At 37.4% G+C, this 12285-nt stretch overlaps 1 protein-coding gene across 1 annotated transcript in view; it reads right to left on the reverse strand.

Annotated features, from left to right (window-relative positions):
- Window positions 1-4283: 4283 nt before the first annotated feature.
- SH3D19 (SH3 domain containing 19) overlaps window positions 4284-12285 on the reverse strand; it is a 156186-nt gene continuing 148184 nt past the window's right edge. Inside the window, 4 exon segments of the mRNA XM_032464784.1 lie at window positions 4284-6133; window positions 9121-9218; window positions 9638-9824; window positions 12232-12284. Of these exon segments, the coding sequence (XP_032320675.1) occupies window positions 6017-6133; window positions 9121-9218; window positions 9638-9824; window positions 12232-12284 (455 nt within the window). The 3' untranslated portion in view covers window positions 4284-6016.

Consider the following 12285-nt stretch of genomic DNA (forward strand, 5'->3'; position numbering starts at 1 on the left):
CACAGAATATGGCAGTCCCCAAAAAAGGATCATCTCATCTTGGCCGCCTCCTGGGTGGTAATCAGGACAAAAGGTTAGGTGAAAGCAGGGATAACGGAAGAAAAGGTGAAATCTATAAATTCTGTGGCAGCAGAGGGAAGACAAAAAGCCTGGCACCTGGGAACTAAACAACTTAGATCCCAGGAGGGAGGGAAGTATTAATGACTGCACTCTTCCCCTACGTCACCATATCTCAGCCTCAGGACTACTGATATTTTACGCTGGATAATTCATAGCTGTGAGGGACTGTCCTGTTCACTGTGGGATGTTTAGCAGAACCACTGGCCTCTACCCACCAGATGCCAGTAGCACCTTTCCCAAGTTGTGACAAGTAAAAATGTCTAGACATTGCCCAATGTCCCCTGTGGGGCAAAATTTCCCCCAGTTGAGAACCACCACCCTGATCCAAAACTGCTACCTGAATCAACTGGCAGCTGCAGTTAAGAGTCTGACTCGCTACTGGCTTTGTCATCTCTGTCATGCGCTATGAAAACAAGGAAACTCACGCAGACATGGTCGGTCTGGTGCCATCAATAGCTCCCAAATGCAAATGTGTACAAATGTACAGACTCACAGAACAACACTATTCAATCTGGCTGAACACATGCTTTTTTAAGAAAATTGAAATATAGTTGACATGCTAGTTTCAGGTGTTTTACATAGTGATTTGACATTTGCATACATTATGAAGTGATCACCATGATAAGTCTAGTAACCATCTGTCTCCAAAGTTATTATAATATTGTTGGCCATATTCCTTATGCTGTATATTACATCCTCATGGCTTATTTGCCTTATAACTGGAGGTATGTACCCTTTACCCTCTTCACCTATTCTGCACCCTCCCCATCCCCATCCCTCTGGCAACCACAGAGTCTGTTCTCTGTATCTATAAGTCTGTTTTTGTTGTTTGTTTTGTTTCTTAGATTCCACTTATAAGTGAGATCGTATATTTATCTCTGACTTATTTCCCTTAGCATAATACCCTCCAGATCTATGTTGCAAATGGCAAGATTTTACTTATGGCTGAGTAATATTCCATTGTTATGTATATACATCTTTAGCCATTCATCTATTGATGGACACTTAGGTTGCTTCCATATCTTAGTTACTGTAAGGATGCTGCAGTGAACACTGGTGTGCATATATCTTTTCAAATTAGTAAATACCCAGAAGTGAAACTGCTGGGTCATATGACAGGTCTATTTTCAAATTTTGAGGAAACTCCATACTGTTTCCAAAGTGCCCACACCAATTTACAATCCCACCAGCAATGTATGAAGGTTCTCTTCTCTCCACATCCCCAATACTTGTTAATTGTTGTCTTTTTGATGATAGCCATTACGACAGATGTGAGGTGGTATCTTATCATGGTTTTGATATGTACTTCCCTGGTAATTAGCAATGTTAAACATCTTTTCATGTGTCTGTTGGCCATCTGTATGTCTTCTTTGTAAAAATGTCTATTCAGATCCTCTGTCCATTAAAAATATTTTTTTGATGGTGAATTGTATGAGTTATATGTGTATTTTGGATATTAACCCATTATCAAATATACTATTTGCAAATGTCTTCTCCTATTCAGTAGGCTGCCTTTTTGTTTTGCTGATGGTTTCCTTTGCTGTGCAAAAGTTTTCTTCTTCTTTTTTTTTTTTTTTAGTTTGATGTAGTCCCATTTATTTTTGCTTTTGTTTTTCCCTTGCCTGAGGAGACAGATCCAAAAAAATACTGCTAAGATCAGTGTCAAAGAGTATACTGCCTATACTTTCTTCTAGGACTTTTATGGTTTCAGGTCTTACATTTAGATCTTTCACCCATTTTGAATTTGTTTTTGTATATGGTGTGAGAAAGTAGTCCAGTTTGATTCTTTTGCCTGCAGCTGCCCATTTTCCCCATTACCATTCACTGAAGATACTGTATTTTCCTCATTGTATAGTCATGCCTACTTTGTCATAGATTAATTGAGCACATAAGTGTGGATATATTTCTGGGTTCTCTATTCTATTCCATTGATCTATATGCCTGTTTTTTTGTGCCACTACCATACTTTTTTGATGACTGTAGCTTTCTAATATAGTTTGAAATCAGGGAGTGTGATACCTCCAGCTTTGTGTGTTCTTTCTTTAGATTGTTTTGATTATTCAGGGTCTTTTGTGTTTCCATACAAATTTTAGAATTATTTGTCCTAGCTCCGTGAAAAATGCCTTTGGTATTTTGATAAGAGATTGCAGTGAATCTGTAGATTGTCTTGGGTTGTACAGTCATTTTAATAATATGAATTCTTCCAATCCATGGGCATGGTATATGTTTAAACTTGTGTTGTCAATTTCTTTCATCAATGTCTTAGGATTTTCAGAGTATAAGTCTTCTACCTCTTTGGTTAGATTTATTCTTGGGTATTTTATTCTTTTTGATGCAACTGTAAATGGGATTGTTTCCTTAATTTCTCTTCCTGATAGTTATTATTATTAGTGTATAGAAATGCAACAGATTTCTGTATATTAATTTTGTATCCTGCAACTTTACTGAATTCATTTATTAGCTCTAACAACTTTTTTATTAGACTCCAAAATGGTAATAAAATACAATGTTTTGTGCTATATGTGTATGAATACCTAGGTTTAAGATTGCTTTGCTGTTGCCAAGAGCACAGCCCTAGATAAACCTTTTCAAGATCTGATGTTTCAAGCTTTCAAATATTTCATATTAAACGGAAAAAGGAATCCCCATCAATGGAGCAGTCCATGTTTGAGTTTCTAGGAAACATCAATATAAACAGCCTACATAAAACTGAGAAGGTTGGCATGTATCGTCTTTTCTTGAAATAAATAAATTCAGGACTTTATCCTCTGCAACTCGTTCTAACCGTAAGTATTATATCTAAGAAATTACAATTTTTACAGGCCAATAAAGCAAATCAATTCTACTTAACTGCTGAAGAGAAATGTATCACTTTAGCACAACAAAGAGAAGTACTGAACTGGGAATCAGCAGAGCTGGGTTTTTTGCTTTAGGCTCTGCCATACCTGCATGACCTCAGGCAAACCATTCAACCTCTGCAGGTTGATCTTTGATCCATAGACTTTCTGTCGTTTAACAGGATGAGACTGCAGTTAGGTGAAAGGCCCCTAGATGGTGGTGTTGTTCTGAGTTAGGCTTTGTATTTTTTCCCCTCTATAATTACAGTGAAGTAAAAAGGAGTAGGTTAGAAAATTATTTCCTATTAAGTTCTGAAAAAAATCACTGTTAAGGATTCATTTAATGGCATTCAAAAATGACACCAAATTATGAATCATATGGCCCATGTACTTTTGACATTAATTAAAAGGACTAAACTATTAATGATTATAACAAATATCCCCTGATAATTAGCCTGTATCATCACTATTTCTCTAGGTATATTTATCTAAGCTTAAGAAGCTGAATAAAAACTAAACAATTATTGTTAAGAGTACTGATATATAACAAATCATATAGAAAAATGTATTTCATTTTTTCAAAAGCCAGTTCTAACAACAAATTTTGATAAATATACGGTTTTTTTTTTTCATTATGTTTCAGACTGCATTCAAAATCTGTGACTTCCATGAGCTCAATGACAGATGTATTACATTACCCCTCCAGCCATATAAGCTAGGTCATCTTTTAAAGAAATCTGCGGTCTTTCAGTGTTCAAAAGGGTAAGAATAATACATTAAATGACTTCTCTAGTTTTAACTCCATCAAAGAAAAAGGATTCAGAGAGTCTAGTCTGAGGAGGTTTGGATGAACAATACCAGATTTTCAACTAAAATTCCTGAAAGGAAAAAGAATACATTTCTATTTCTTCACTATGAAACTCACTGAGTATAAAAATCATGTTCAGTCAATATACAGAAAAAGAAAGTACCCATGAAAACTTATGCTTTGCTACAGTTTTGACTTCTTGTCGGTTGACTAGGTAATACATGGCAAGCAAAAAAAAAAAAAAAAATGCAGCACGATGGAGTGAAATACATAAAACTGCAAGTATTGTTTCAATAAAGATTTTTGTCAAATTAAAGAGGAGAGATATTGGATCACCTTGGATCCAAGATAGGATCGCTATTATGTGAAAGTTATCCATCCATCCATCCATCCAACCATCCAACCAAACAACCAAACGACCTTTACTGAGCCTATATGGTGCAAAGGGCTGGAGACATAAAGGCAAGATACCATCTCCAGTTTCAAAAACCTCAGTCTAATACATTTGAGAAAAGGACTTTGAAAAGTTCAGTTCAGTTTATTATCGTGTCAAGTAGATTTACAACTATTGCACTTATCATTCTGCTGACAGAGGCCAAAGTTTAAGAGGAATATTTTTCTCCAATAAAGCTACGTTTTCATTATCTGTGATAAAAGATGTTAAAATTATACAGGCAAAGAAATACGTCTCACATCCTATTCCAGACACTATGCCCCACTTCCTACCTTCCTGCTGCTATACAAGCTTGCTGCAAATAGGAATTTAGTTGGGAATAATGCTTTAAGCCTTCCATTTCTCATGAAATTTACTCTTGAGTGAAATTTGACAAGAGTTTTCTTTATACTGTCTTCCTTACCCAAAACATGGAGGGAAAACGGCTCCCATACTCCAAAATCAGTTGTAACCATATACACATAAATGGTTTCACGACTTGCTGCCTAAGTTTTTGGACAATGGAAACAACAACAAAAGCTAAAAAGTGGCCCAGCATATGAAACTCTTCTCAAAAATAGAAGAAAGTCATGAACATTGTTGGGAGAATGTTTTATATTTCCAATGAAATTCTATTCCATTGATCTGTTTGGAAGATTGTCTTCGATCTATTTGGCTTGAGCCTATAAACTATAATTGATTCAGTCTCACAAAGAACCACTTTTATCTTAAGCCTGGAATGCATAACAATGGACTGCAGGAAAGTGGTTTTTTATTTACTCCAGTAACTGTGCAGGGATGGGGAAAAAAATATCCCCAAAAGTTATCAGCCTTCAGATTCTCAAACTATTTTTTGCTCTGATTATATTGAGAAGAATGAGCTGTGGGGGTTTGGCATTGTTTTCCATCTTAAGAGTTGCTCTGTATTCTGAGATATATGTGATTTATAATGTACCACTATAACAAGACACAGCTTTTATATATTACTGGGGTAACTCAAAGAAAATGAATTTTTCTTTGGGTACCAGTAATTGTCAAAAGAATGATTGCAGATTCAGAAAATGTGCTTCATAACAACCCTGTTAACATAAAGTATACACAGAGGAAAGAAATAAGTACTGCAGGTATGTGGAAGGGTTAGTTGTATTAGCAAGGCATTTCAGGATGGTTTTGGTTCTTCTGACTAAGACACATCAAATTTTAACCTCTTTCAAATCTGGGACAAAGGGGAAACACTTGGTAACAGGGAGCATCTGGTGACCATGAGCTGACTCACCACGTGCTCACAAAGGCTCCCACTAGTCAATGAACTACCCGTCCTGAAGCAAGGCTTTGCCCCGGCAATAAGGATAATGTGCTCAAGCTGTTAGAATTAATTTGAATATCAAAAATGAAATTTAGATTACCAACCCTGGCCTGATAGTTACAGCACGTAGAATAATAAACATCCTCTTTTCAAACTAAAGTAATAAATGAAGAAGCAAGGTTAATTTACTTGTGTAACTTTTGCTTGTAGTGTCCCCAGGCTGCCCCGTCACCAGACGCTCCCCCAGGGGAAGGATCTGCCTGCCTTACTAGTCCTGCTGGATGTTCTCGTTGGCAGAATACTTGCTCATGGGTTTCCATGTGCACGTTTCTACCGTGAATGAAAGCTAACTAAAAAAATCTAGATGTTTTCTGCTCTCAGAAAATTCTAGTATACCATGTACAGCATAGATATTTCTTTCAGTTTAAAAAAATAGTGCAAAAACATATCTGATAGTCAAAGTGATAGTTCAAGTGAGTTCTTGTGCCCAAGAACACAGTCACGCTTCACCTTTAGCTGACTTGTAAAAACTGAATGTAGGTTTTGGGAAATATTCCAGATTTTCCCATCAGTTCTCCACTCATCCAATCATCATCTACAGATTCCAGATCTGTTATTATGTCTCCAGCCTGTAAGAAGACAAGATTTGGAAATAATTATTAGTTTTTGTTGAGGATCAGCAGGGTAAGCAGCCCACCTGGAGATGTATGTAGCTCTCCTCTTTATAAACTCATTTATCTTGATTTGCTGAGAGGATTAAACAATGTACCACAAAGATGATCTATACCCAACGATGCCATTTGCTTGTACACCTCTCCTCCTCAAAGCCCATTCCTTTGCTGTCATCACCCTTGCAGCACTTTTATTTTCCTGGATGTATTTTGTGTCCCCCAATTCACCAGTCATCACTAATCTAAAATTCTTTCATAAATAGAAATACCAGTTATCACATATGTGTATAAATGTTTTTCCCATCTAAATTGTTTATTGAGCACCCACTATGTGTCAGACACCATACCAGGCACTATGGACTCAGCAATGAATTAAGACCTTATTCCAGAGTTGGGAGACCAATCACTAAGCTGGCAGAGGAGGACACAAAATACAGGTGGCCATCTCACTGGGACAGTCAGGGGAGAGCCCACTGAAGGTGACATTTAAGCAAAGACTTAGGCATGAGCACTCATGAGCCATGTGCTTACTTCCTGCCTCGTCCTTTCCCACGTACTTTGTGGGAATTAACTCACTGAAAACAATGCTGCAGACCTGGAAGTAGGTACTATCATCATCCCTGTTAGAGATTTTTACAGATCACCTAATTTTGAAGGAAAGGAAACTGAAGCTCAGAGAGATCAAGTGACTTGCCCAGTGTCGCATGTCTAGTTAGCGGTAGGGGCAGGATTCAAATCTGGTGGGATTCCAGGGTGTGTACTGTTAGCCACTGGGCGATGTGGTCACCACGTTTCACAGTGGACCTTTCTACTTAGAAAGGTTTTTACTATAATTACCTTTTCTCGGCAGCCTCGGCATTTTGTGCTCTGTGTTTATTCTTCCACATAATGGTATTCTCCTCTACTATTTGGTTTATTTCACTCCTCCATGGCCTTATTATCAAATTTGTATTCTTCTGTGTCTTAAAAAGCCTCAGCCTGACTCAGAACACTGATTTATCCCCATCAGGTTAGTCCAAGGGGCTGTGTCTTATTCACGTGTGAATTATAACTCAACAGATGCAGACAATTTTTGAAATTATTTCCTGAAACTATTTTGTTCTTTATGGTTTCTAACCATTTCTTAGAATCTGGGTTTAAGATTCTATAATAGTCCAAGATGACCCTGGATACTTTTAAGAATATCTTTATCAGGCTAAATGGATTTATTTGTAGCCCTCGTACACTGCCATTTGGAAAAATGGTTTGATTTAAGGCCTTTCTTAATGGAAAATGGAAAGGGAATACGCTGACTATCAAATGTCATTAATTTACTTTACTCTGCTAAAATCTGTAAAAATTTTGGCATGCAAAGTTTCTGTCATAAATAAGTTCTTTCCAATTCCTAAATTGTAACATAAGCGTTGACTAAGATGATTTTCCTTAGGTCTGGACCACACGTACAGACCATGTCAGTCTTCTGAGGGATAGGACAATCTAAAAAATGTTTTATCAGCTAATACTCTGCATATATTTAGTAAAATATTAATGTTCACCAACATTGAAAGCACTACAGAATCCTTTAACCAAAAAATTCTAGAACTATCTTGCTTGCAGTTAGTCATTTGTAAAATGAGGACAACCTATTTTCTGTAAGATACTGTGAACTCTGTTATTTTTATTGACGTAACCTGAATGAAGGCCAAAATAATATCCAAAAAGTCTGAATCCACAGTGTTCACTTATGGTAACATTTCATGTAAAGATAAAAGGAATGAATTTTGACTGACTCTTATGATTAAAAAGGACTAGGGCAACAGTTTCCAAACATTTGGATTTTTATGGACCAAGAAATTAAAAAAAAAGAAAGAAAGAAACTGATACAGGGTTACCAATTATAATTTTGTACAAGAAATACCTACCATTTTCTAACAATATTTTATAATAGGAATGATATTTTAATATGAAAAAGATAGAAGAAATTCTAAGAAAGGAAAACTCATCACAAGACAGAAGTTAGCAAACCTTATACCGACATATGCTGGCATGCTTCCCCTTGTCCATAGCTCCTCTAAGGCCTGCACATACCCAGTGCCACTGTTTTCCTCATTTTGTTGTAGACAGGTGAAAACCCTGTCTGGGTACCCACTGTCTTAAGTCTCATCTTGTCCAGTTACTCCTCGATAGGTTAATTCCTTCTATGGTGTCCCTGCCTCTCAGTACCTCCAGTGATGGAGAACTGCCTGCTGTCTGACACAGGCTCTTCGGACAGGAGTGACTTACCGAACCCTCCCTTCTTCCCTTCCTCTGGCACAGTCCCAAACAACTACCCTGAATGCTTTCCCCTGACCACGGTCTAACTGCAGACTATGGAAACAGAATCATGGAACTATTCTATTTTTACTTTAAAAAAAAAAGGCACTTCCTCCACGACGTAAGATGAAATTTTAGGCTTCTAAAAAACCTTTGCAAAGTACTTTAACCTTTTGAGATCATTTCCCTGAAGTCTAGTCGGTGTCTTTGTGGACAGGACTTCAGTGTCTTATGAGGGGCACTGCTGCAGAGGCCAGTTGAATGTAGTGGGTGCCACCTGATTTCTCCAGTGACTTCAGACATGACAGTGGCAGGCTGAAAAGGCCATGAAGAGAATCATCCTTTACTAGGGTGACCACTGAAAACTCCAGCATTAGTGGGATAGCATGTTACAAGGCCGAGGAATAAGGACCCATTAGGCCACTGTGGGGCTATCAATATCAATAAGGTTTTCTTTGAGTACCTAAATGCCTTGCTGATAATTTACATTTATCCTATTCACTTTCGCTAATCTCATCCTTTAGAATGAGAGTCTGAGATCTGTTCATTCTTGGCTAATGATCAATACTCCACCCAAACGTTCACCCTTTAGTGGAAGACATTCCAAAACGTAGAGCTGCTTAATGCAGTTACAACAAGATACACACTCTGACCTTGAAGGAGAGCTCGTCTTCATTCTCCCCATGGAAATCATACAAGGCCTTGGCTTTCCTCCCCTTCGGTGCTAAAGCAGCCGTACTTTTTGCATCAGCTGTGAAGACACCAAAAATTCAAATATATAGAAAGACATTGGACCTAAACACAAATCAGACATTTTAAGAAACCCCTTTGTTATTCCCAGGACATAATATTTTCAGTCAACTTTGGATTGATTTAACTGGCCAAAAAAAAAAAAAAAAAAAGACGGATGTTCTCTTAGCAGGAAAAAAATTATACAAAATATATTTACAAGACAAAATTAGTCATTATCAAGTGAAGGCATTTTTTAATCTCTTTTTCCCCATAACTTCAACAAAGTATATGAAGAAAGTCTGCATAACTTTATAAATCAACTTTCAAATGTAGGCAAACAACATAAATTGAGCCTGGCCCGAGGGAAAAGAAATCTACATCATTTCAAAGTCTCGGGCTCCCCTTAGAGCGCAGGAGCCCTCCCTGCAGCCGTCATACCTGGGCAGGGCCGCACGAAGACGGCAGGGAAGATGCCCTCCCTGTCACGCAGCCTTCCCTTGTACCAGTCAGGGTCCACGCGCTCCAGGATCAGAATCCGGTCTCCCCTCCTGAAGGATAAGTCATCACTGGTCTCTGCCGTAAAACTGTGAAGAGCTTCGCACCATTCTCCAGAGAGACTGTTCTCCTGTTACAAATCAGAAGTGTGTTAAGAAATCTTATGGTTACTGGGGGAAAAGGGGTGGTAAGGGATAAATCTGGGAGTTTGAAACTTGCAAATACTAACTACTATAGATAAAAATAGATAAAAAAACAAATTTATTCTGTATAGCATAGGGAACTATGTTCAATGTCTTGTAATCTTTAATGAAAAAGGATATGAAAACGAATATATGTATGTATATGCATGAGTGGGACATTGTGCTGTACAGCAGAGACTGACACAACATTATAACTGACTATACTGCAATTTAAAAAAATAATAAAAATAAAGTATGACTGAAGATCATTCAAACAGTAAAAGAAAAAAAAGAAGTGTGTTAAGAAATTTAAAATTTTATTTGAAATTAATTTCTACAAAGCTTAAAAAGTGATGGGAAAAAGCTAAGAGGTTATAAGATTTCAAAGCCTGAAGTCCTCTTTAAATCACTCAATCCTTCATGTCACTATCAAGTTCCAGAAATAAAAGTTTCCAATAACTTTTTTCTTAAGATATAATTCTAAATGACAGATGTGATTAAATTTGTGACTTTTCTGCTTAATTTAAGGAATACACAGTGCTTAAGTAAAGATTTTTCCTAATTATGATCTATGACATTAGTTACATTAAAAAATTAGGTAAATGCTTACAATATTTATGTATACTGTTTATGACGCTACGAAAAAATTCTGGCAAAGTATGTAATTTTCAGTGAAGCTCTTCTTTACCTAAACTAGGCAGAATCAGAATGGGCAGTCTGTTAATTCCCAGACTCAGAGGCTATCAGATTCCATAGCATAGGACTTCGTAAAGTCACACTTAATCTGTTGGGGCACAGTTAACTCTGAGGGGTAGCCACCCCCATACGGTGGGCCAGTATGATGGAATGCTCCAACAAGAATGCCCTTACTGCAAACACATCAGAAGAAGGTTCTGTCCTGTGAAGAAGTGTCTCTGTCAAGTTGGATGAGAGCCCTACATTCAAGAAGCTCAAGCAGGGAGAAGAGGATAATGCTCAGAGCAAAGGCTTGGGGCCTGACGGGCCTGTGCTGCGGGCCAAACTCTGCCACCTCCCAGCTGACACTAGGCAAGAAGCTTCTCTGCTCGGAGCCTCAGCTTCATCTTAGGGGGGCTGTGGTTGCTCAAATGAGGTAATATGTGTAGGATGCTTAGCACAGTGCCTGGTACGACTTAAGTTCTCAACAACCGAGGGCTTAAGAAACAAGAAAAACCAAGCAAGCAAAAACCCCAACCCCCTCTTGCTCCTGCACCTGAGCAGCCAACCTGAAGAACAGTACTTATCAGTCCCAGGAAAAACAGGCAACCACATGAACGTTTCCTTTTAGAGAACTGTAGCCACTTTCTTTCCTGCTTGACTTTATCAGTGGGTGGAGATGAAAGAATTGAGAGGCACTCGGCCCAATTACCAGTGACATTTTGACAAACAATGACCTCATCAGGCTCATTCTTTTAAACATGTCACAAAAAACAATGGAAGTCACCCACATTCCTATTCAGTTTAAATCATGTTCTTCTGAAGTCATGTATACAGTGTGAGCATTTTAATCCACTTTTCTCTCTCTCCCATTATTAAAAAAAATAAAATGTTCCTAAACATTTGGCAAATCTGGAAATGTAGGAAGAGTGAGAAAAACGCCACCCACTTATAATCTTACCACCTAAGGGCAACTGAATGTTAACAACTTCAGCTGTTTCCTTCTAGTCTTTTTATGCTATATATTCAATTTCCCCATACTATGTTTTCCTCACATGAGATTCACTTTATAAATCTAGCTTTTCGCAGCCTCAGAACATTCTCCCAATAATGGTCATATTTAGGTTATTTCCAATTTTTTCCTATTATAATAACACCACTAAGACCATCTTTGTGACTGAAATCTTGTCTCATGTTTCATCCTTTTCTTAGGGTGAGAAATCAAAATAATTGTAACAATAATCTGCACTTTGTCTCTTTTTAAATATTCACATACTTATATTTACTTGTTTAGAGTAGAGCTGTGTTGAATCTCTGCTAACTGAATATGTTAGATGGCATTTCATTGTTGCTTTACAAGGCATTTCTTTGATTACTGTAAGGTTACAAACTTTTTCATATCAGCCACTTCTGTGAGTATCTATAAGATACTATTATCTCTTTTATGGATATTCCAATCATGCCTCTTTCCTTGGTTTTTTATTGGGGTTTGCATGTCTTTCTAAATCATTTGAATGAGTTCCATGTGCAATAAAGGTATTACTCATCTATTTATTTCTAACATTTGCTACATGAATTAAAAAATGATACATAACATTTTCTTATGATAATTATGATTTTAATAGTCCTCCCAGAGATGAAACCTGGCTTTCAGTGTACTTATCTATTCAAGCAGCCTACCTGAGAATTTGCACCAGAATCTTCTTTTTTGGTCTTCGGTGGTACCTTTGTGCC

The sequence above is a fragment of the Camelus ferus genome, chromosome 2, assembly GCF_009834535.1.
Source record: "Camelus ferus isolate YT-003-E chromosome 2, BCGSAC_Cfer_1.0, whole genome shotgun sequence".
Classification (NCBI taxonomy): Eukaryota; Metazoa; Chordata; class Mammalia; order Artiodactyla; family Camelidae; genus Camelus; species Camelus ferus.